The sequence below is a fragment of the Balaenoptera borealis genome, assembly GCF_965194805.1.
Source record: "Balaenoptera borealis genome assembly, chromosome: 6".
In the NCBI taxonomy this organism is placed as follows: domain Eukaryota; kingdom Metazoa; phylum Chordata; class Mammalia; order Artiodactyla; family Balaenopteridae; genus Balaenoptera; species Balaenoptera borealis.
In genome coordinates this window covers 71,851,174-71,877,757 of record NC_138863.1, presented here as the reverse complement: position 1 = coordinate 71,877,757, position 26,584 = coordinate 71,851,174, and the positions used below count along the sequence as shown (strand labels likewise).

General features: G+C 38.0%; 1 protein-coding gene across 1 annotated transcript in view; it reads right to left on the bottom strand.

The window, feature by feature from the left end:
- Nucleotides 1-26,584, bottom strand: part of PLA2R1 (phospholipase A2 receptor 1) — a 130,677-nt gene that overhangs the window by 32,875 nt on the left and 71,218 nt on the right. Inside the window, 7 exon segments of the mRNA XM_082395228.1 lie at nucleotides 2,955-3,019; nucleotides 13,657-13,814; nucleotides 14,284-14,319; nucleotides 14,896-15,028; nucleotides 17,226-17,310; nucleotides 20,862-21,007; nucleotides 22,935-23,137. Coding sequence (XP_082251354.1) covers nucleotides 2,955-3,019; nucleotides 13,657-13,814; nucleotides 14,284-14,319; nucleotides 14,896-15,028; nucleotides 17,226-17,310; nucleotides 20,862-21,007; nucleotides 22,935-23,137 — 826 coding nt within the window.

Below are 26,584 nucleotides of genomic sequence, written 5' to 3'. Positions count from 1 at the left end.
TGGGTTTTGTTTGCTCTTCTTTCTCTAGTTCCTTTAGGTGTAAAGTTAGATTGTTTATTTGAGATTTTTCTTGTTTCTTGAGGTAGGCTTGTATAGCTATATACTTCCCTCTTAGAACTGCTTTTGCTGCATCCCATAGGTTTTGGATCGTCATGTTTTCATTGTCATTTGTCTCTAGGTATTTTTTGATTTCCTCTTTGATTTCTTCAGTGATCTCTTGGTTATTTAGTAACGTGTTGTTTAGCCTCCATGTGTTTGTGTTTTTTTCATTTTTTCCCCTGTAATTGATTTCTAATCTCATAGCGTTGTGGTCAGAAAAGATGCTTGATATGATTTTTTCTTAAATTTACTGAGGCTTGATTTGTGACCCAAGATGTGATCTATCCTGGAGAACGTTCTGTGTGCACTTGAGAAGAAAGTGTAATCTGCTGGTTTTGGATGGAATGTGACATAAATATCAATTAAATCTATCTGGTCTATTGTGTCATTTAAAGCTTGTGTTTCCTTATTAATTTTCTGTTTGGATGATCTGTCCATTGGTTTAAGTGAGGTGTTAAGGTCCCCCACTATTATTGTGTTACTGTCGATTTCCTCTTTTATCTCTGTAAGCATTTGCCTTATGTATTGAGGTGCTTCTATGTTGGGTGCATATATATTTATAATTGTTATATCTTCTTCCTGGATTGATCCCTTGATCATTATGTAGTGTCCTTCCTTGTCTCTTGTAACATTCTTTATTTTAAAGTCTATTTTATCTGATATGAGTATTGCTACTCCAGCTTTCTTTTGATTTCCATTTGCATGGAATATCTTTTTCCATCCCCTCACTTTCAGTCTGTATGTGTCCCTAGGTCTCAAATGGGTCTCTTGTAGACGGCATATATATGGGTCTCGTTTTTGTATCCATTCAGCAAGCCTGTGTCTTTTGGTTGGAGCATTTAATCCATTCATGTTTAAGGTAATTATCGATATATATGTTCCTATGACCATTTTCTTAATTGTTTTGGGTTTATTTTTGTAGGTCCTTTTCTTCTCTTGTGTTTCCCACTTAGAGAAGTTCCTTTAGCATTTGTTGTAGAGCTGGTTTGGTGGTGCTGAATTCTCTTAGCTTTTGCTTGTCTGTAAAGCTTTTGATTTCTCCATGGAATCTGAATGAGATCCTTTCTGGGTAGAATAATCTTGGTTGTAGGTTTTTCCCTTTCCTCACTTTAAGTATATCATGCCACTCCCTTCTGGCTTGTAGAGTTTCTGCTGAGAAATCAGCTGTTAACCTTATGGGAGTTCCCTTGTATGTTATTTGTCGTTTTTCCCTTGTTGCTTTCAATAATTTTTCTTTGTCTTTAATTTTTGCCAATTTGATTACTATGTGTCTCGCATGTTTCTCCTTGGGTTTATCCTGTATGGGACTCTCTGTGCTTCCTGGACTTGGGTGGCTATTTCCTTTCCCATGTTAGGGACGTTTTCGACTATAATCTCTTCAAATATTTTCTCTGGTCCTTTCTCTTTCTCTTCTCCTTCTGCGACCCGTATAATGCAAATGTTGTTGCATTTAATGTTGTCCCAGAGGTCTCTTAGGCTGTCTTCATTTCTTTTCATTCTTTATTGTTTATTGTGTTCCGCAGCAGTGAATTCCACCATTCTGTCTTCCAGGTCACTTATCTGTTCTTCTGCCTCAGTTATTCTTCTATTGATTCCTTCTAGTGTAGTTTTCATTTCAGTTATTGTATTGGTCATCTGTGTTTGTTTGTTCTTTAATTCTTCTAAATCTTTGTTAAACATTTCTTGCATTTTCTCAGTCTTTGCCTCCATTCTTTTTCCGAGGTCCTGGATCATCTTCACTATCATTATTCTGAATTCTTTTTCTGGAAAGTTGCCTATCTCCACTTCATTTAGTTGTTTTTCTGGGGTTTTATCTTGTTCCTTCATCTGGTACATAGCCCTCTGCCTTTTCATCTTGTGTATCTTTCTGTGAATGTGGTTTTTGTTCCACAGGCTGCAGGATTGTAGTTCTTCTAGCTTCTGCTTTCTGCCCTCTGGTGGATGAAGCTATCTAAGAGGCTTGTGCAAGTTTCCTGATGGGAGGGACTAGTGGTGGGTAGAGCTGGCTGTTGCTCTGGTGGGCAGAGCTCAGTAAAACTTTAATCTGCTTGTCTGCTGATGGGTGGGGCTAGGTTCCCTCCCTGTTGGTTGTTTGGCCTGAGTTGACCCAACACTGGAGCCTACCTGGACTCTTTGGTGGGACTAATGGCGGACTCTGGGAGGGCTCATGCCAAGGAGTATTTCCCAGAACTTCTGCTGCCAGTGTCCTTGTCCTCACAGTGAGGCATAGCCACCCCCCGCCTCTGCAGGAGACCCTCCAGCACTAGCAGGTAGGTCTGGTTCAGTCTCCTATGGGGTCACTGCTCCTTTCCCTGGGTCCCAATGCACACACTAGTTTGTGTGTGCCCTCCAAGAGTGGAATCTCTGTTTCCCCCAGTCCTGTTGGAGTCCTGCAATCAAATCCCGCTAGGCTTCAAAGTCTGATTCCCTAGGAATTCCTCCTCCCGTTGCCGGACCCCCAGGTTTGGAAGCCTGACGTGGGGCTCAGAACCTTCACTCCAGTGGGTGGACTATGTGGTATAAGTGTTCTCCAGTCTGTGAGTCACCCACCCAGCAGTTATGGGATTTGATTTTATTGTGATTGCGCCCCTCCTAGCGTCTCATTGTGGCTTCTCCTTTGTCTTTGGATGTAAGGTATCTTTTTTGGTGAGTTCCAGTGTCCTCCTGCTGATGATTGTTCAGCAGTTAGTTGTGATTCCGGTGCTCTCACAAGAGGGAGTGAGAGCACGTCCTTCTACTCCACCATCTTAAACCAATCTCCTATTCAACAAGTTAACCACTAAGATCTAGTCTAATCATTCTGCAAATAAAAACCCGTTAAACAAAGTTAAATGCAAATTAATCTAGGTCCATACCGAAATTCATCATTGGCTCTTTCTTCTCGAAGTCCAATCCACCAGTTTACACCATACTTTGATAGCTATTTAAAAAAGAGAGAGAGAATGTTCAGCATTTATCCTACTTTTTTTCCCTTTTCACTATTAAGATTAATGGGGTCGCTGTTAATAGCTTTCTATTCTTCAGTATTTTACCCAATTATCTAAAGAAGAGTACACTAAGGCCTAGCATCTTGAGAAGACCTGAAACTTCATTATTCTAAACTACTCCCTCCTCATTATGTAAGAAAATTGGAATCAAATATTGAAAATAATTTTGGTTTCATACAACATGCCATAACTTTGTTACAATGTTTCCTATATATTTAAAAGTAAATTTTCTAACTCTCATAATAGGGATTTAAAAAGTAATATTGTAAAGCAAAATAGAATGTGGATTCCTTTTTTGACTAAAAATTTAGTGGTTTATGCTCTCAGTGATTTATAGAAGTTTACTATATATGCCACCTACTTGAAAAACAATTCGAGGCACAAAGACCTCAATATTAAAAATAATTTGTATTTTAGGCATTAGTCTGATTGGTAAGTTTTTAAACTAAGTATTAGCACCCTCCCCATTCAAATGGAAATCACATTATAGGACAAAATAATACTACAGTATTTCCAATGTTTGACAACTAGAAAATTATCCTTTATATATTTTATGAATTTACACCATTATTTATCACATAGATCCCAGTACAATAAAGAATAAACTTGAAACACCATAGGCATGCACATGCATACACACATTAGAGCAGATGTAATACTGGACTTATGACCCAGGAAATTGAAATTCCCTCTTTAACTATAAAAGAAGAACAGGCATTAAGGATTTCTCTAAGGTCTTTAAATCAATATTCTTTATTGTGTGTGTGCTGTGTGTGAAATGTAACTTAATTTTTTATGCTAAAAACCTGTTAATTTGAAGGCATTGTCATTTAAATTTACACTTTCATTTCTTCTGTAAAGACTTGGGAATGCGTTTTAAGATATATAAATATTTTTCCATGTGAATTTCAGGTCATCATACAACAGAACCTAATAGTTCTCTAACATTGTAATTTATACACAGGTATTTTTACTCCTTAATCAGTGTGGCTGTCTGCCATATCAGCAATTTAAGAATAATGCAAGATGGAGCAACTATAATTTTGGATCCCTGAGTTGTTGTTTCATGGACGTGTTCTTACATGCTGAATTTAGACTCCTATTGTCAGATTTTGGAATGGGTCCATGGAGACTGGCTGTGAACTCAGTGGAAGAACCACAACAATTTCATTCAATCTAAAGAGGTCTCATGTGCAACAATAGTGGAAATCATGGCCTGATTGTTCACTGCCACAATTAAGGACCTCTAAAGGGGAAGTGTAACTACTGCATCTTAAGTGGCATATTTATTACTACCTCGATTATAGCACGGTAATCCTCCACAGGGCACATCACAACCTGTTGTGATATGGAACAGAAATTCATAGGACAAGATAGAAGACACCCAAAGTGAAAAATCCAATGTGAAAAATAGATGTTGTAAATTTCTGTTTAGGTATGAAACTGCAACAATAGAATACATTAGTATTCTTTTGTATAAAAAACGTGATACAACCATGTACCTCATAGTATCAATTATGTTTTGTTACAGAAGAGCAGTCATTATAGATAGCATCGTATGGAAGAACACACCAAAAAGAAATAACCCACAGCAATAGCCAATATATTAATCTACTAAGCAGTATAAGGAAGAACAACCTGTCATCTCTTAAAATGTTTCCATAAAAATAGCAAAACCAAGTTATTTTAAGGATTTAAAACACCAGATTTTTGAGAATGACTAATAGATTTGATATATTTTTGTTAGAAATATTTTGAAATAAAAATCTAAAAGTAAGAGTAAATTGCAATTTTGAAATGCAAATATTGTACAACACAGAATAAAAATGTTAGTTCATGTCAAACAACTCCTAAAGTGCTCATGTTTTTTTACTATTTTGGCATTAATCTGACCAACAAGATGGCTCAAAAAACTAGTACTCAAAAATTCCCGAGAAAAACTATAATCCTGCAGCCTGTGGACCAAAAACCACAGTTACAGAAAGATAGAGAAGATGAAAAGGCAGAGGGCTATGTACCAGATGAAGGAACAAGAAAAAACCCCAGAAAAACAACTAAATGAAGTGGAGATAGGCAACCTTCCAGAAAAAGAATTCAGAATAATGATAGTGAAGATGATCCAGGACCTTGGAATAAGAATGGAGGCAAAGATTGAGAAGATGCAAGAAATGATTAACAAAGACCTAGAAGAATTAAAGAACAAACAAACAGAGATGACCAATACAATAACTGAAATGAAAACTACACTAGAAGGAATCAATAGCAGAATAACTGAGGCAGAAGAACGGATAAGTGACCTGGAAGACAGAATGATGGAATTCACTGCTGCGGAACAGACTAAAGAAAAAAGAATGAAAAGAAATGAAGACAGCCTAAGAGACCTCTGGGACAACATTAAACGCAACAACATTCGCATTATAGGGGTCCCTGAAGGAGAAGAGAGAGAGAAAGGACCAGAGAAAATATTTGAAGAGATTATAGTCGAAAACTTCCCTAACATGGGAAAGGAAATAGCCACCCAAGTCCAGGAAGCACAGAGACTCCCATACAGGATAAACCCAAGGAGAAACACGCCGAGACACATAGTAATCAAAGTGGCAAAAATTAAAGACAAAGAAAAATTATTGAAAGCAGCAAGGGAAAAACGACAAATAACATACAAGGGAACTCCCATAAGGTTAACAGCTGATTTCTCAGCAGAAACTCTGCAAGCCAGAAGGGAGTGGCATGATATACTTAAAGTGATGAAAGGGAAGAACCTACAACCAAGATTACTCTACCCGGCAAGGATCTCATTTAGATTTGATGGAGAAATCAAAAGCTTTACAGACAAGCAAAAGCTAAGAGAATTCAGCACCACCAAACCAGCTCTACAACAAATGCTAAAGGAACTTCTCTAGGTGGGAAACATAAGAGAAGAAAAGGACCTACAAAAACAAACCCAAAACAATTAAGAAAATGGTCATAGGAACATACATATCGATTATTACCTTAAACGTGAATGGATTAAATGCCCCAACCAAAAGACATAGACTGGCTGAATGGATACAAAAACAAGACCCATATATACGCTGTCTACAAGAGACCCACTTTAGACCTAGGGACACATACAGACTGAAAGTGAGGGGATGGAAAAAGATATTCCATGCAAATGGAAATCAAAAGAAAGCTGGAGTAGCTATACTCATATCAGATAAAATAGACTTTAAAATAAAGAATGTTACAAGAGACAAGGAAGGACACTACATAATGATCCAGGGATCAATCCAAGAAGAAGATATAACAATTATAAATATATATGCACCCAACATAGGAGCACCTCAATACATAAGGCAACTGCTAACAGCTATAAAAGAGGAAATCGACAGTAACACAATAATAGTGGGGGACTTTAACACCTCACTTACACCAATGGACAGATCATCCAAAATGAAAATAAATAAGGAAACAGAAGCTTTAAATGACACAATAGACCAGATAGATTTAATTGATATATATCGGACATTCCATCCAAAAACAGCAGATTACACGTTCTTCTCAAGTGCGCACGGAACATTCGCCAAGATAGATCACATCTTGGGTCACAAATCAAGCCTCAGTAAATTTAAGAAAATTGAAATCATATCAAGCATTTTTTCTGACCACAACGCTATGAGATTAGAAATGAATTACAGGGAAAAAAACGTAAAAAGGACAAACACATGGAGGCTAAACAATACGTTACTAAATAACCAAGAGATCACTGAAGAAATCAAAGAGGAAATCAAAAAATACCTAGAGACAAATGACAATGAAAACACGACGACCCAAAACCTATGGGATGCAGCAAAAGCAGTTCTAAGAGGGAAGTTTATAGCTATACAAGCCTACCTAAAGAAACAAGAAAAAGCTCAAGTAAACAATCTAACCTTACACCTAAAGAAACTAGAGAAAGAAGAACAAACAAAACCCAAAGTTAGCAGAAGGAAAGAAATCATAAAGATCAGAGCAGAAATAAATGAAATAGAAACAAAGAAAACAATAGCAAAGATCAATAAAACTAAAAGTTGGTTCTTTGAGAAGATAAACAAAATTGATAAGCCATTAGCCAGACTCATCAAGAAAAAGAGGGAGAGGACTCAAATCAATAAAATCAGAAATGAAAAAGGAGAAGTTACAACAGACACTGCAGAAATACAAAGCATCCTAAGAGACTACTACAAGCAACTTTATGCCAATAAAATGGACAACCTGGAAGAAATGGACAAATTCTTAGAAAGGTATAACCTTCCAAGACTGAACGAGGAAGAAACAGAAAATATGAACAGACCAATCACAAGTAATGAAATTGAAACTGTGATTAAAAATCTTCCAACAAACAAAAGTCCAGGACCAGATGGCTTCACAGGTGAATTCTATCAAACATTTAGAGAAGAGCTAACACCCATCCTTCTCAAACTCTTCCAAAAAATTGCAGAGGAAGGAACACTCCCAAACTCATTCTATGAGGCCACCATCACCCTGATACCAAAACCAGACAAAGACACTACAAAAAAAGAAAATTACAGACCAATATCACTGATGAATATAGATGCAAAAATCCTCAACAAAATACTAGCAAACAGAATCCAACAACACATTAAAAGGATCATACACCACGATCAAGTGGGATTTATCCCAGGGATGCAAGGATTCTTCAATATACGCAAATCAATCAATGTGATACACCATATTAACAAATTGAAGAATAAAAACCATATGATCATCTCAATAGATGCAGAAAAAGCTTTTGACAAAATTCAACACCCATTTCTGATAAAAACTCTCCAGAAAGTGGGCATAGAGGGAACCTACCTCAACATAATAAAGGCCATATATGACAAACCCACAGCAAACATCATTCTCAATGGTGAAAAACTGAAAGCATTTCCTCTAAGATCAGGAACGAGACAAGGATGTCCACTCTCACCACTATTATTCAACATAGTTTTGGAAGTCCTAGCCACGGCAATCAGAGAAGAAAAAGAAATAAAAGGAATACAAATTGGAAAAGAAGAAGTAAAACTGTCACTGTTTGCAGATGACATGATACTATACATAGAGAATCCTAAAACTGCCACCAGAAAACTGCTAGAGCTAATTAATGAATATGGTAAAGTTGCAGGATACAAAATTAATGCACAGAAATCTCTTGCATTCCTATACACTAATGATGAAAAATCTGAAAGAGAAATTATGGAAACACTCCCATTTACCATTGCAACAAAAAGAATAAAATACCTAGGAATAAACCTACCTAGGGAGACAAAAGACCTGTATGCAGAAAACTATAAGACACTGATGAAAGAAATTAAAGATGATACCAACAGATGGAGAGATATACCATGTTCTTGGATTGGAAGAATCAACATTGTGAAAATGAGTATACTACCCAAAGCAATCTACAGATTCAATGCAATCCCTATCAAATTACCAATGGCATTTTTTATGGAGCTAGAACAAATCATCTTAAAATTTGTATGGAGACACAAAAGACCCCGAATAGGCAAAGCAGTCTTGAGGCAAAAAAATGGAGCTGGAGGAATCAGACTCCCTGACTTCAGACTATACTACAAAGCTACAGTAATCAAGACAATATGGTACTGGCACAAAAACAGAAACATAGATCAATGGAACAAGATAGAAAGCCCAGAGATTAACCCACGCACCTATGGTCAACTAATCTATGACAAAGGAGGCAAAGATATACAATGGAGAAAAGACAGTCTCTTCAATAAATGGTGCTGGGAAAACTGGACAGCTACATGTAAAAGAATGAAATTAGAATACTCCCTAACACCATACACAAAAATAAACTCAAAATGGATTAGAGACCTAAATATAAGACTGGACACTATAAAACTCTTAGAGGAAAACATAGGAAGAACACTCTTTGACATAAATCACAGCAAGATCTTTTTTGATCCACCTCCTAGAGTAATGGAAATAAAAACAAAAATAAACAAATGGGACCTAATGAAACTTCAAAGCTTTTGCACAGCAAAGGAAACCATAAACAAGACGAAAAGACAACCCTCAGAATGGGAGAAAATATTTGCAAATGAATCAACGGACAAAGGATTAATCTCCAAAATATATAAACAGCTCATTCAGCTCAATATCAAAGAAACAAACACCCCAATCCAAAAATGGGCAGAAGACCTAAATAGACATTTCTCCAAAGAAGACATACAGACGGCCACGAAGCACATGAAAAGATGCTCAACATCACTAATTATTAGAGAAATGCAAATCAAAACTACAATGAGGTATCACCTCACTCCTGTTAGAATGGGCATCATCAGAAAATCTACAAACAACAAATGCTGGAGAGGGTGTGGTGAAAAGGGAACCCTCTTGCACTGTTGGTGGGAATGTAAATTGATACAGCCACTATGGAGAACAATATGGAGGTTCCTTAAAAAACTAAAAATAGAATTACCATATGACCCAGCAATCCCACTACTGGGCATATACCCAGAGAAAACCATAATTCAAAAAGACACATGCACCCGAATGTTCATTGCAGCACTATTTACAATAGCCAGGTCATGGAAGCAACCTAAATGCCCATCAACAGACGAATGGATAAAGAAGATGTGGTACATATATACAATGGAATATTACTCAGCCATAAAAAGGAACGAAATTGAGTCATTTGTTGAGACGTGGATGGATCTAGAGACTGTCATACAGAGTGAAGTAAGTCAGAAAGAGAAAAACAAATATCGTATATTAATGCATGTATGCGGAACCTAGAAAAATGGTACAGATGAGCCTGTTTTCAGGGCAGAAGTTGAGACACAGATGTAGAGAATGGACATATGGACACCAAGGGGGGAAAACTGCGGTGGGGTGGGGATGGTGGTGTGCTGAATTGGGCGATTGGGATTGACATGTATACACTGATGTGTATAAAACTGATGCCTAATAAGAACCTGCAGTATAAAAAAACAAACAAAACAACTAATACTAAACTTTCATTGGGTTATTTGTATGGAAATATGTTAATATAAATGTTTCAGACATTACATGAAAAAAAAAAAAAAAAAATTCCCTCGCATCATGCTTTCTGTTAGTCAAAGAGGAAATTCTGACTCATCACTTTTCCAAGACAGAAATATTCTGTTAAAAAAATTCTGCTTCAGATTTTTTAAAAATGCATCCAGCTTTCTTTTTCAATAATTAGTTCTTCTACTCCCAACTGAATGTTATCTTTGTCTTTCACATTTCTGAGTTACTACTCTTCTTAGAGGAGCTATACAATGCATATGTAACTTTAAAAATATTTAATTATTTAATTCTTATTCTTCCTGCAATTATAGGATGGGCATGCCACAAGAATGAGTGGTATGACCTCTACATGTTTAGTTCCTCATCCAGAACTTCTGGACTGACTCATTCTAGCAAGACGTTCTTAGATATGGGATTTCTTAGTTAAGAAATGTAAATGGTCACCGTATATACCACCGCTACCACCAACAAAAATTGCCTAACTGCTATAAACTAAGCAGGAGGAAGAACTGCTTTAGAAATGTACAGCATTCTTTTTTCTAAATTGATACCCTTCCCATTTGGCTTTCTTGCTCCATTCTTGGTCTGCACATTCCCTATGATGATTTTCTTCTGTGGCACAGCGCAGTGTTAGATCAGTCAGCCACTCACCCATAATACTGACAGGGCATTCTTTATTAACATGGTCATAGGCTTGTTAATAATTTTGCTGTATAAGACACTACAAGGTTTGTCTGGTTTGAGATCACTAGATCTAGTCCTCAACTAGATCATGGCACTGGCTATGCCTTCTCAAATGTCTAAGCCTGTGGGGTTTTACTATTCCCTTCAATGGGAGGTATTAACTCTGCCATTTCCACTGGCTTCCCAACAACCAAAGGCTGGGAGAGTGAATTAAGGGAAAGGTTAAGAGAGAAGACCTGCAGAGGTTCCTAAAAGAGCTAAGCTCTGCTGGAACGATCAAAGAAGCCCTTTACTGTGCATGTCTGAGACAGAGCTGACAGCCATCTTTTGGGGAGGGATTTTATTTTATTTTATTTATTAATTAAAAAAAGTTGAGGTATAGTTGTTTTATAATATTCTATTAGTTTCAGCTATACAACATAGTGATTCAAAAGTTTTATAGATTATACCCCATTTAAAGTTATTATAAAATAATGGCTATATTTCCCTATGCTGTACAGTATATCCTTGTAGCTTATTTATTTTATACATAGTAGGTTATACCTCTTAATCCTCTACCCCTATCTTGTCCCCCTTCTCTCTCCCCACTGATAACCACTAGTTTGTTTTCTGTATCAGTGAGTTTGTTTCTGTTCCGTTATATTAATCATTTGTTTTGTTTTTTAGCTTCCACATATAAATGATAACGTACGGTATTTCTCTTTCTCTGTCTGACATTTCATGAAGCATGATACCCTCTAGGTCCATATACGTGTTGCAAATGGCAAAATTTCATTCTTTTTTATGACTAATATTCCATTGTATATATGTGCCACATCTTCTTTATCCATTCCTCTGTTGATGGGCATTTAGGTTGCTTCCATGTCCTGGCTACTGTAAATAGTGCTGCAATGAACATTGGGGTGCATGTATCTTTTCGAATTAGTGGTTTCATTTTTTTTCAGATATATACCCAGGAGTGGAATTGCTGGATTTAGTTCTTTGAGGAACCTCCATACTATTTTCTATAGAGGTTGCACCAACTTACATTCCCATCAACAATGCACAAGGGTTTCCTTTTTTTGGATGGATTTTAGAACTAGCCCTTTAATGTAATGAATATGCTGTTCTGCTGCCTGCGGCCATTTTTTAAAATGACCTTGTAAGTCAGATGACCTGGGATCACTTCCAAATTCCACTACTTAGCTGCTGTGTAACAAAGTTGCTTCACCTCTTTGGAGTCTTAGCTTCTTCATTTGTAAATTGTGCTGGCGATAGAACTTCCCACAGAGAGTTCTTAGAAAGATTAAATGCCATTAAACGTTAGTACTTAGCCGTGCTTGACACTGTTACAATAAGCATTGGCCAAGTATCAGCTCCTTTTGGGACGTGCACTTTGCATGTCCAGGGATTAGTTTTTAGCCATTCACCTGATCTCTTGTTATTGCCGCCAGGGGTAAGGAGTCTGCTGTCTAGCTAAAGAAACAAATGTATTTTCCGAGGTCATGATATGTAATTTGTTGATACTTAATATTACAGTTTTGGCTTGAGTGTTCCATTTGTAGGAGATGGAGAGTAGTAAAACAATGCATGAACCAATACTGGGGAACATCCAGTTCTCGTGGGTGGTCTGCCACTGAGTCTCTGTGAGGCCGTGCAGTTGTCACCTAACTCCTCTGGTTCTTGACTTTTCCATCAAAATGCAGTAGTAGTCCCAACCTGCATGCACCTCACAGGCTGTATGTGTATCAAACAGAATTATAGAAACAGGAAAGCCCAGTGAGGTGTGAGGGGAGACATTTCTCTTACAAGTCAAGGAGGCTTTAATCCAGAGCTTCATTTTAACAGTCAACTTAACAAACATAGGAAAAGATGATAGAGCAACCAAGGATTCCTGCAGACCATGAACTAATGTTAAATTATGGGAAAAGAAAAAAGGCTCTTTCTTACCTTCAACAATTTCCTCGGGAAAATTGGGAATGAGGCTTTTCCTCCCTGGTGCCCCCTTGGTAATTTGTACATGCTGCTCCCTTTTCTCTTATTACATCGTGTTATTTCCAGCTTTTTAAAGACACTGACTGTATTTCATTTTTATGTCCTTGACATTTTTGTGTCCTTGACAAATACCACAGTGTCTGAGACATACCTAATGCTCAATAAATGCTTGCTGAAGAAATACACTGAAAACCAACACTATTCCTTGGCAATCTTATTCATTGTTTAACGGATTTTGCATGCTGCTTTCTAACAAGCCTAGCTTCTCAAAGGATTTCTCTATCTGAAGTTGAAATGGAGAACCACTCCTTACCATTTTCTGCATAGAGTCTAAAAAAATATTGTACTCTCATAAGTCAAATTTGAAACATTAAAATAGCCATGCACCTCCCAGTACTCTTTGTCCCTCATTTGTGCTTTATTTTCCTCCATGGCATTTATCCATTTATCTTTTTCTAAAATATTATGTAATTCTATTTATATTGATTACAGTCTTCCTTCCCAGACTAGACTAAAAACTCCAGGTGGGCAGGAATTTTGGTCTATTTTAATCACTGATAGAGCCTCAGCCCCTAGAAGAGTAGACTCAATAAATATGCATTGAATGATGGAATGAACCTCACAAAAACAATAAAATGCTATTTACTCATCCTTTTTTACTAAAAAATCATGAGGAGAAGTGAAATGACTGACCAGCATTGTAAACCTGTGTTTCCATTATTTGCTCTAAATCTCTATAACAGGAAGAAAAACAGTTCTTAAAAATCTAAGACTTTTAATGAAACAAATAAATATCTGAAGTAATATAAAAACAAAATCCCTCAAGGACAGAAGAAGGAGTTAAGCTCTGAGTTTCTCATAGTTAATCATATTTAAGTACCGCTCTTATTTTGCCGTGGATGAATTCTTGTTCACGTGCAGAATGAATAGTGAGAATATCACTGCGCAGCCAGCCACAGACAAACTCAAAGGAGGACCATTCCGAGGCAGAGGTATGAAAAAGGTACTCTGCATCCTGATAAAAGAGCCAGGGTGCATCTGAAGGAAAAATAAGCAACACAGGTGAGGCAACAATTATTGAGCAATGTAATACAGACTTAAATAGGGTATGCTATGATTGACCCCAAATGTGTAATTTGGTCACTCAGCATTAAGAAAATGTGTGTGTATACACCCACTCCCACACATAAATAAGTATACAATTTACTTATTTTCCTTGGTCTATTTCATATAAGAAACATTCACGTATATTCAAAAGTCTGGGATAGATACATATTTTAAAATCATGTGTCATGAACGTGGAGTTAAGCTATGATATTAGTCTTCAGTAATATTTAGTGACATTTATTAGTTTGATTATTTATTAATGATGAATTTGTTAATTTGAAAAAATTAGTTCTCAATTGACACAAGAAAAGAGAAACTCGATTGGAGCTATGTAATAACACAGTAATGCTACAAAATAGCACATAATTAGAAATTCAAGAACTGCCAGGATAGTCCTTACCATACTGGTACCAGGGTGGAATCTTGGGTCTCACATCTGCAAAGTGAAAGCAAACCAGTTTGAGTGAACTTTATTTACAGGTGTACTATCTCTGAATTACTTTAGGTCTAAACACAATATTTTGGACTTTGCTTTTTAAAAGATCATTTAAGAACCAGGTGTTGTTTGGAAAGTGGTAAGTTCTCATGCTTGAAGAGGAAGTTCCAGAGAGATCTCTGGTTAAAGAGAAAAGGATGTGAATACTTGTTGAGAGCCCACTGTGTGTCACACACTGTGCCAGGTGCTTTCACTTACTCATTTGATAAGTAATTTTGTTTGCTTGTAATGTCACAGTGACATTTCTTCCAGGCTGTACTTGCAAAATACAGTATTCCACAACATCGGCAGTTACTTTCATTTCCTACTAAGTTAGCGTACTGCACTGGTGTCATCTTTTCTCATTCCCCCATGATACATTATTTGCTAAAAGAGTACAATTTGGTTCATCATGAAGGCTGTTGGTACTGTGCTCCAGGGTGCTTAAATTTTAGACCCCTGTAACTGCTCACTTGGGAAAATGCTATAGATTATTAGAAAGCAAACAAATAGTAAAGATCTTATTAATATTTTTACCTCTTGGAATTTTGCATATCCATTCACGTTTGGAACCACAGTATGAGGGTAGCAACGTTTTATTCGCCTTATAAACAGCACAGTTTCTTGCATCTTCTCCAAAATAATTATTGTCTAGAAATGAAGAGACAACCTGCAGCAGATGAAGTTCATTATTCCTTAATAATGATCCCCGCAAAAAGTTTCAAAAGATCAAAAAGGCATCCCTGTAAATAAATCACAATAGACTTCTGGAGGAAGTATGGTTATGATGCCACTTAAAGGTTGTTCCACATTTGTGATAAGCAAGCTAATCAAAGCTTTATCATTTTTTTCTTGAAGATGCCTTTTTTTTTTTCTTTCTTTAAGAGGCATTCTACTCTTTTCTCCAGAAGGAACAAGTCAGATGAACTTGCACTGTTTTCTCACTGGCAAGATTAGGCTAGCCCTGGGATCCTGGGTAAACTGTTTAGAGGCTCAAGGATCTTTCAGAATCGAGTCTCACCTTTGATGTAGATTCTTTTGCATAAATACTAGGCTTTTAGTCTCTAATCACTAACTTCTAAGTCAACCCTAGCTTTAATCAGGAAACTATCCAATGTTTTCCAGGAATGATCACATAACAGGGTATTGACTAGAGATTCAACCTTCTCAATGATTTGATGACTACTTGACAGAAGAGTGGATGGACCATGAGTAAAACTGAGGTAAAAAATTTGAAAAAAAGAGGGTTTTGAAACCATTTATGCTCCTCCTCAAACATCTACACAGTCATGCAACAATTCATCTAACTTAAATATATATAAGCTCAGATTCAGAGAATGGCATGAGTTTGATATTTATTTTGTCCAGAGGGAAGTGGCAAGGGACTCAGTCCACTGCTTCGTCGCTTAATCTCATTGATTCTGAACCAAATTGTCTATTCCTCTCCTATTACTGATGAGTTTCTGTTTGTTTGTTTTACTAAAACGCATTCTCAACCTCTATGTACCACATTTTATTCTCCAAGTGCCGTGTTAATGTTAACCACCCAACTGTGCCATGTGGTAGCTGCCATTTATGGGGTAGGTCGACCCTGCTATGCCCCTTCCACTCTCTGGGCCTTGGTTTCTTCATCAGCAAAACAGTTGGGTGGGGCTGGGTGATCTCTAAGATCTCTTCCTGTTCTCTGGTCCTGATGCCCTTTTCAAAGAAGCAGTACTGGGGTAGAATCGTTATTTTTTTTAAACTAGCACACTCTTACTATTTTTGTTCCCACTATAAGCACGTAGCTTTTCCGCAAACCCCTTCCTTGCTACAGATTTGAACACCATCTATGTAGCAGGCCTAGAGATAGATCCCTTTTCTCTATTGATCTTTACTGTTTCATCAAAGTTTGGCTGCTGCTGTTTTGCCAACGAGGAGACATTACGATATTGTGGCTTTGGAGGCAGACAACCTGTGTACAAATACTGTCTCTCTTATGTATTATTTTAGGCAAACTACTTAATCATTTTAATACCCACTATATTGAATCACTGCAAGGATGAGATGAGATCATGCAGGAGTGCACTCAGCTCAGTGCTCAGAACATAATTAGGGCTCAAGGAACAGGAGCTGCATTAAATGCTCACTGCAGGCTGTTGCTACCCCCCAGTTCACAGGTGAAACTGAATAACCTGATTCTGCATGTGCCTTCAGATGGATCTCATTTTAATCTGGGATAGTGCTACTGTTTTTTCCCTATTATGAGGAAAATCTGAGAAATCCTCATTGTACCTGAAAAAAAAAAAACCAAAACGTAATTGTGAGTTCCCTCTTCCCTTCATAGAGGTTTTTTTACACGTGAGGCTGAATGAAAAGCAAGTCTTTTTCTTCCTTCCAAATAACTTGCTTTGTCTGAGAAGGGGGAGCTGTGTCTAAGGCTGGCGTTTCTGTTCTTTCAGAGTGAGAGAAACTGAAAATGTTTCTTTTCACTGCGATACAGACAACGGTCCCACACTTACACAATCAGGTGCTATGCAGCAGGGGCGGGGGGTGCAAAGGAAGCCTGGTATTATTTTAGAGAATAGTTGCTTCTCTGCTGGAGAGTCTTCACATGGGAGATGGTTTTGGGGGCTTTTTCAGAGAATTTGATTCCTTTTTGGGATGAGATCTTATAGCTGGCTTTAGAACTATCTGGCTAGCAAAGGTTTCTCAAGACCTTGCTGAAATAACTCTTTTGGTACCAAGGTCTGGTGCAGTTTTTGATTTAGGTTTGGGTCACGGGGAAGATGGTCATTCTCTCCAGGTTCTCTTGGTTGGTTTACCAAGTGGTTCCAGGGCCGCCTGCTTTGAATTCATTTTCTTTTCTCCAGCTTGGAAAGACTTACAGGAGTTCCATCAGACCACTCCCAAGAGCCAGCATTCAGTGGGTTTCTTTTGTTAAATCCAATCCAGAACTGCCTTTCTTCTGTCCTATGAAGAGAGGAAACAAAAACTTGGCTCTTCCCGTTGACTTAACAACATCATGTACAATGTTCAAGAAATATTTTAAAGTATTTAGTTGTGTAGGGAACAGCTAACGCTACTGGCAGAACTGGTCAAGTCAGCAAGCATTTATGGAACATTTCCTGTAAGCAAAACCTGAACTATAAAATGAACTGAGAGAAGATTAATCTCACTTCCCATTTCTCTTGGTTTGTATGGTGTGCTCATTGTTGATGCGCAGTTGGGGGAACCGTCAGCTCGTACTGAGAACATGGCTTTCACATGTTCATTAGGAAGGGCAATGTCTTTCAATTAAGACAAGAACACATGAAAGCAAGTTGGTAAGAAATTTTGGAACATCTTTTCCCTAGAGGACTATTTATTTGCTAATTGACTATACTATTTATACTACTTTACTCTTTTAATTTGTTGTTCTTTTGTCAAATGTTCATGTATTCTCTGAAGGTTAATCACCACCACCCCATTTAATAAAAGGTACACAGCAGATTTGTTTTTTTGGTTTCTTTTTAATGTCCCAATGTAAATAATTCCACAGCAAACCAGTCTGAGGCACGGTAGATTAACTTCAGCCGTCACCACTGGTTAGACTTGGTGAGAAGCCCCACAGAGAACCATCTTCCCTCCTATTAGGCTGAGGACGAATGCATCAAACCAGAGAGCACTCAATAAATCAAGCAATAAAGCCTAATTGTACAACGAATCATCTGACTAAGATAATTTTCTGAGAATAATTTTGAAGAATTAAAGATTTAAAAGATTCAGAAGTCATGACAGATGCTTTATTTTCCTTAGTGCACAGAAGCAAGCCTATTCTGAAGCATCCCCTTCTCAGATATTTGAGCTCCTTTGCCTGAACGATACAAATGAAAGTAAAATGTGACTTAGAAAAGGTCAGAATCACTGAGGCGCATTGGTCACTGCCATGATAATAACTTACATTTAAGGTTGTGGGAAGGTGAGAATGCTACCTTAAGGTTAAACCAGGCATATTAATCTTAATGGCCTGGCTGAAAACTCACGTCACTCTCCCTGCGTTGAGAGCGTTTTATTCCTTTCCTCACTGAATTCAGAATTTTACATTTTTCCTGCTATATATTGGCTCCTAAACGATGAACTGCTATTTATTTTCTCTTCATCATTTTCCTAAAGTTATGTAACTTTAACTAATATAATATAATATGAATATAATAAAATAGAAAAGCAGTGCCATAAGAAGGAGAAGAAGCATGTATGCTAACTATGAGAATTGGTTTATTTGGTATAATTAAGCATGAGATTTGGCTGAACTCCCTGGCAGTCTGGACAAAAAGTAAAACATACGTTATATAGCTTTTGTGATTAAGTGCCGAAGATCAATAATTTGATAGATACTTGACACTAAATTCTATGAGACATTCCAAGTGTGAGAATTTATATAAATACAAGTGTTATAATGAAATTTGATGTTACAGCAAACTTGGAAGCAGTTTGCATGTGTTGTTTCATATAGCAAACCTCACAATATGCAAGTATGAAAGGATGTTTTGCAAGGGGCTGAAGTCATGAAGCCAAGTTACAACTTAGAACAGTGGAGATGGTCACATCTCCCTTGGATCTGAGGCCCCACACCAGACTAGCAAACCAATCAACAAGAAAGCTTCTTGAACTTTTCTTCAGCCTCAGAGAATCTGACTCAGCAGCTCTGGCGTGAGACCAGAGGGCACTGTGTGAAAAAGTCTCCCAAGTGAGCGTGAGAATCAGCCAGATCGGGAACCATGGTCTCAGGCCAGCATTTCCTGCAGGGACCAGCAGTTCCATGGGATGTTGGTAAATGGTCTCAAAAAAAAAAAAAAAAGCGTTTTACACTCAAAGAAATTGCTTCCTTCTAGAAGCCTTTACAATGCTAAGGTATATGGCAAATTTCCAAGATTGTGCCTTGTTTTGCAAACATATTTGACCACAAAATCCTCCTATTTCCCCTGGAGTACTTCATGAGACACACACTGGGAGATATTCCCACCTTTGAGGTCATTTTTGTAGATGCTGGAGATGAATAATTTGATAGATGTTACATATTAACCTTCTTAGGGGAGGATCCTAAAGGAAACTTGTGGGGAAGGCCAGGATTTTCCTCAAAAAGTAGTTCTGGATTTTCTCTGAGATTCAGGTAAGTGTTTCATTGAGACTTCAGATTTCCAGAGCTTGGAACAGAGTACCTGGTATTATATTTGTGTTAAATATATGGAGGCATGCCCCCGCCCCCAGACCACGGCATCCTCAGGGGCAGGATTTTGTCTGTCATGTCTATTGCATTCTCCAGCCACCCATGCATATAATAGGGTCCCTTCCATAGAAGATATTCCCCAAATACATGCTAACTGACAAGAACATTCTAGAGAAAGAAGCCAAGGGATGAGAAGACTTGCTAAAAGAGAACATGACGGCTATTTTCAAATATTTGAAAATAGAGTAGACTTGATCTGTATTGCTCTGGCTTACTAGAAAGTTGATCTTTGAAACTAGCCTCCAACAATGGAATGGGTTTTATGCCAAGTAAAGAGCACTTTGAAACTGAAAGGAATTATGTAGACCAGTGGTCCCCAGCATTTTCGCACCAGGGATTGGTTTCGTGGAAGACAATTTTTCCACTGCCGGGGGTGGGGGGGTTGGCGGGACGGTTCAGGCGGTAATGCCAGCAATGGGAAGCAGCAGATGAAGCTTAGCTCGCTCTTCCGCTGCTCACTTCCTGCTGTGCGGCCCAGTTCCTAATACACCGTGGACCGGTATTGGTCTGCGGCCCGGAGGTTGGGGACCCCTGATGTAGACAGTAGATGACCACGGGAATGTAGTAGAAGAAATTCCCGCATTGGGTCAGAGGTAGCACAAGACCTCCTATGTTTCTTCAAATTTAAATTTGATTGATTTTCCAACTTCGTTAAATTCAAGATTATGTAAACTTGCAAAACAGATGCAGACAAGTGAATGCCTGTTTCCTCAGAGGTAAAATTAGAAGGTTGGATTGGAATTTTTAAAAAAAATTAGTGGGACTTTCTTTTTTTCAAACCAAATCTCACATGGACTCCTGTTGTATACAAAACAACTAGAAGTGGAGTTGGCTGGACCTGCTGAGTCAGTGAGCAAGGAACCAGGAGCTCTGCCCACTTGGTCTCTCCTGCTCTGGGGGCTCAGGACCCTCCGGACCCTCAGACAGCACTTTGAAAACCACTGGGCTAGATAATTTCTGAACTTGGCAGGAAAGCTCTAAAATTCTGATTTGAGGTACACAGAAAAGATTTCAAATATCAAAACAATCGTCACTTTGTTCTTTGTTTTATGGAATGAGTAGTTGGTGCAATATAAATATAAAACTGTAAGTATGTATTTTTCTTTCACAACTAGTGTTTAGTTGGTTTTAGACTTAAATACTTGAGATTTTGAATATCCCAAATACCCCCAATATTTGGGATACTCATGCCTAAGAAGCCATTACTTGGAGACAAAATATGTGACTGAAATTTTTTAAATTAACAAGTATTTACCGATTAAATTTTGAATGTAAAAGCTCATTCACAAAATTCTCTTCCTCGATATGGGCAAAGCTTGCAAGATGAGCTCCAAATTCTTCACAAAATTCTTCAGCTTCTCTCCATGTTCTTTTCGTCAGAACTTTTTCACTATGAAATACCTGTGTAGTAAAAGGAAAAAAAAGTTGACACGGTCATGAATAAGGTGAGGCTGTTTAATTCTGGACAAGAAGATGACAATAATATAATTGTTGTCATTATTCTACTTTAAAAGCTTGACCGAGTAGGGAGAAATAACATTTATTGAACTAAAGTGTGTCTAGTTGTTGTAATACCATTATCTCATTTTATTCTCATGACAAAGTCATGCAGAGGATATGATAGGCTCAGTTTAACAGATGAGGACCCTTTTCCTCCTTGAAATCTCTTTTTTTTTTCCCCTCCTAAATTTCCTGTGACTGGCATATGCTTGTCCCTTAATAAAATGTTTGTCAAGAGATGAGGACAGTCAGGATAAAAGAGGTTACAAATTTCAGGTCACACAGCCACAAACTAGCAGAGCTAGAATTAGACCTCGTATTCCATAGCTGAATGAATCTGGCTCACCCAGGCGAAGAAATGAGAAATGAGACCTGGGACCTAGGGCAGGTATATTTCTAGGGTCTTTGGGTTTTAGCTGTGACTAAATTCTCTCCTGTTTCTCAGCTGTCCTCACGGTAGCAGGAAGAAGTCAGTCAAATGGCGGGCATACTTTTGACTTTATTTAAGGTCAAGGGTGAGGAACTGAAGACCTGGAGCTTCAGATTCTGGGCCTCTGCACCCTTCTCATTTTTAACTGCCTGACACTATGCTTGAGTCTCTAATGCCAGGCAGGCACCCTGCGGCCAGGCTTCACCAGGCTCTGATTTGCTGAAACCAGGATGAATAACCTTCCCAGTCCCATGGACCACAGCACAGCATTTCCATCTTTTAAATTATATGTCAAAACCCACCTCCTCTGGGAACCTTTTCTCGAATCACTTTAAATTCATAAGTCCTACTGCTATGCCCATCAAACACACCATATATTTGTTGACATATGAGGGTGATGTGTAGTAGAAAAAGCACTGGACTGGGAGTTCCAAAACCGCAATTTATTCCAACTCTGTCAATAAATAATTGTGATCTTGGGCAAATCACTTCATCTCACTTCATGCCGCAGTTTACTCATTTCTAAGGTTTAACTTATTGCTCTGTGTGGTCACTTCTGGGCCTATTATTCCATGAATTTAATGTAGGATTATACATGTGTACATTTAAATTTAGTGTATTACAGGTGTTTCAGGCCATCTATGAGACTGCAATATTTCTAGAGATAAAGGCTGTCTCCATTCTGCTCTTCATGTGCCCAGGTGCCGGAGAAGAACTTTCTCCCAGGATTTTGGAAATCTCTATTTGTACAATGAACCAAAGACAAAACCACCAAACAAATACATCATATTTCAAAAATGTATTTCTGAGAAGAAGATTGTAGATACTGATTTAAACCTAGGATCTAAAGATGATTTGCAAAAAGACATTTCTAACACGCACACACATATGTGTATATATCTATATCTCTCTCTACATCTATATATCTCTATCTATATCTACCTCTCTGTAAATCTGTATCTATATCTCTCTCTATATCTCTGTCTCTCTATATAAACTTTTGATCATCAAAAGCTGCGAAAGCTATTCTTGGCAGGAGAATGGTATTATTCCAGAAGAAGGACATTATTCATTTGCTTACAAACAATATGGAATTGTACCATTTCAATATCCAGCGCGTGTCTGCCTTGTTCATTTGTATATGCAGTAAGAACAATATTGATCAGGGCCTTGATATCGGTCCTCATGAGGAGGCCTCAATGTCACCAGGGATCTGTCAATATTTTGACTTAAAAATTATTTTGGAATATAACTGAAAGGATGGAGACAGCCAACAAATATTAACTGAGTACCTGCTGTGTGCCAGGCACTATCCTGGAATAAAGGAGTTTGGGATACATGGACAAAGCTGGAATAATGTTGGTCCCACTGAGAATGCCCATGTAACCTTAGTATTACCTTGAAGCAACTGGCCAGGCCAGGCTCTGACTCCCAATCCAAATAGCAGGGGGAAAAGGGCCATCTCTCTTCTTGCTCAGGTTTCTCCTGATTTTCCACTGGTTGCTTGCACAAGGACATTGCCTTAAAGTGTCTACAGTCCTTCACTTCCCAGCGACCAGGGGGACTCCTTCCTCGAATGACAACACAGCCACCACTGTAGCCTAAAAGCAGAAAACAACACTTTAATACCAGATGACTAGAACATTTTGTGCTTGGAAGACAGCTCATTAGAGTGTTGAATAGTTGACATCTCATAATGAAGCATCCAGACAAGAACAATAAAGATGAAAAAGGATGCTTTATTGGCATGATCATCTCATTTCTCTTCATCTCTGGAGAAGAGAATAGTAGATGGCAAAGTGAGAGAAGAGAGACTATGAAGCCTAAAATTTGGGCATTTTGAGCTCAGATGGCAAATGATGGGAAATTAGGTGCTGTTCCAACTTGGGACTGAAATATCCCCCATATCTCATCAAATGCCAATATACTTTGAATTATTGAGCTTTTTAACTGTGCAGAGGAAAATTTAATTCACCATTTATTGAATACCTACCCTGTACACTGTGCTTTGAAACCCTACTGTGAAAAATTAACAATGAAAAATGTATAGTGCTGATTCTTTGAGAAAGAGATTCAACAGGAAAAAATACATAAATGATGGAGTAAAGCAGACTGCAAGGTACACAACAGAAAACCAAACTGTACACCATGGAAGAGTGGAGAGAATGAGGTATATTCTAAATGGGGTGAAATTCTGGGGGCAGGGATAGGGGCAGACATCAGGGAAAAGGGAAAGACCATTTAGTTATGGACAAATTCCATTTTATTCTTTTGCATATGTTTGAACATTTTGGAAAATGAAACATATTTTTCCATAGAAGCAATTTCTATGTTAAGATTCTCAAGTTTGTCATCAAATGTATACAACTCATAAGACAGCTAAAAAATGCACTTCAAATTTCAGTGACTAGTAGAAAACAATCCCATTCCAAAAATAGAATAAAAATTGAGTAAAAATGAGCTTCTTTTTTCATCAATCCAGAGTGATCATTCAGTTAACTAAATCAACATTCAACAACAACAACAATAAAATTATGCATCTGTATCTACGTACCAGGCTAGGCTTTATATTATTAGCTGCTTGAGACAGAAGGACAAAAAACATTTAGTTTAGTGTGAGACACAAAAAAATAAATGATTAATGGCAGCAAACATGATGGATTAAGTGCTATAGTAACAGTGTGTTAAAATTTCTGTGGGGAGACTTCAGAAGGAGTGATGGAGTCTCCTCAGGATGTCAGTAAAGGATTTGCAGGAAATCACATTTGAGCTGAATTTTGAAGGATGAAAAGGAGAAAGAAGTTTTCAAGGGGTGCTTTTAAAAAAGCAAGTGATTATAGATGAAGCATCTAAAGACTTGTGACGATTCTGGATCTAAAGGCACTTTAAAAAATGTAGTCACTTGGTACTAGATATTTGTCTTGCTTAATTTCCCTTCAGAAGTAATGGCTTCAATTTCTGTAGATACAGGGTAATTGACATTATCCTTGCCAGCCATGTTTTGGTTGTTTTATGCTGATAGAAAGACTAAAGAGAGAGATAATGAGGAGTGGAATGAGAAGGAAGAAGACAGAGGAAGATGTACAAAGATTTACATTCCTCCTAAAGGAATGGAAAAGAGTTTCTGAAGAAGGAGAAAGAATAATGAAGCTACAACACGAGTGTTTGTGTCTTCAACAATCCTGGATGCACACCCCGTGTTAGACACCTGCAGGAAGCTCAACGTGTGTGCACGCTGATGGTCAAAGAGACCCACGAAGATGAAAATGACCAGCGGTAAACAAGAAAACACGATTGTGTGACATGCAGAAGAAACGGAAGTCAATAGAGAGAGTTGGTCCACGCAAAGGCCATCATTTGGCTCCACTGGCCAGAAGAGCTAGTTAGTGTTCAAGGTGGAGTCTGGGGGGCCAAGCAGGGGAGATAGTATAGCATGCCACTGCCCCTGCTGTGAATGGAGCATTGCAGGTCTGCTGAGTGTAATTGTGGAACGCAGCTCACAATCTAGCTGAGTCATGAACAACAGAGGAGATGCTGCCCGCTCTGTGTAATGAAATTCGAATGAAACTGAACTGTGGAAATCCATGTGGAAGCCAAAAACCTAATATGTATATGGATGGAATTGCTCTAGTTGAAAGAGCAGGAGAAAACACACACTCCCACCTGACTCTTCCATCTTTCCTTCCCAGCAGCCTTTGACTTGGGGCCTGAAGCCTGGGGTTCTAGTCCCAGCACAAATATTTAGTAACTTGAAACTCAAGGTTCATAAATCACAAAAAGCCTTGTCTAAAACATAGGGGCAATAATTCCTTTTCTTCTTATGGATTTTCATGAAGATCTGATAAAATAATATATTAAAAAGCTCCCTGAAAGATATGAAGGGCTAAAACCATCACTAAGATGTTGCTTCTATTCTTGTTTTGACTGTTTTCATTACAAAAGCTGGGATTTTGTGGCACAAGTTCTGCCTGCATGTTCAAAGGATTTTTAAAAAGCTCAAATCAGCAAGTTTAAAATGCAATATACTTTTTTGTTGGTCTTGCATTTTGTCTTACTTTCCCACATCAGACAATGATTAAATAGCTTTGGTTTTAGACACTAGATATTCAACTCATCTTCATTAGTGAAGAAGGAGATGTTTGTGAACTGCTATGAAGATAAAAAGTGTGCAGTAGTGTTATTGGTATTCGAAAATGGTTAACTTAATGGAACATTTGACCTAAATTTTAGAGTCTCAGCCTCAAAGAAGCAGTAAAGTGGTATAATAAAGGGAGACTGGGCTAAGGGAGATATAAACCAAATTTATAATCTTATGTTGTGGGGATGCTTGTAAAGCCAAATAATAAGGGTAGGGTGTGGAAAAGAGCAGAGGTGTTTCTTCTCCCAGAGAAATTGTTCTCCAATTTGATTAACTCATTTCTCACTGGAAAAGAACAACTGTCGTCATATCCCTTAGCGGTGAATCTCACATTTGAACTGATTCTCCTCACCTGCCTTAGCCTCCCTCTATCCCCACCCCTTTACTCTCTCCATCAAACACGAATGCGAACACTTTCGGTCAATTAAGAAATTCCAATTCACTAGTCTAGTCTCTTCAATTTGGCAAAGCTATCTAGCCTTATAGTAAATTGAACCAACCTGGGAAAGCCTCCATCTTTCACTTCTCTGGCCATATACCTGAAAACAAACAAACAATATCTATTTGTGGCCTCAGGGCAGGAGGGAATCATAACCGGGCCTTTAGACAATTATTTTACTTGAGCCCGTCTACTCATTTCCCTTTCCCTGCAACAACTTTCACATCCTTAATCTCAGGCCCTCTGCCCCAGCCACCTTCCATCTCTCTCCTCTGCTTCTCCGTGGAGAAAAGTGAAGCTTTGGGTCAGGGAAGGTGAGCTTTCATGGAGCTCTGCTTATCTGCCTGATACCATGTTAGGCATTTTATATGGTCTTTTTCCTATTTAACTTCAAAACCTCTTTGAGGTGGATATTAGCATCTACAGTTCACTAATGGATAAACCAAGGCACAGAGGTGTAGTAACTTGCCT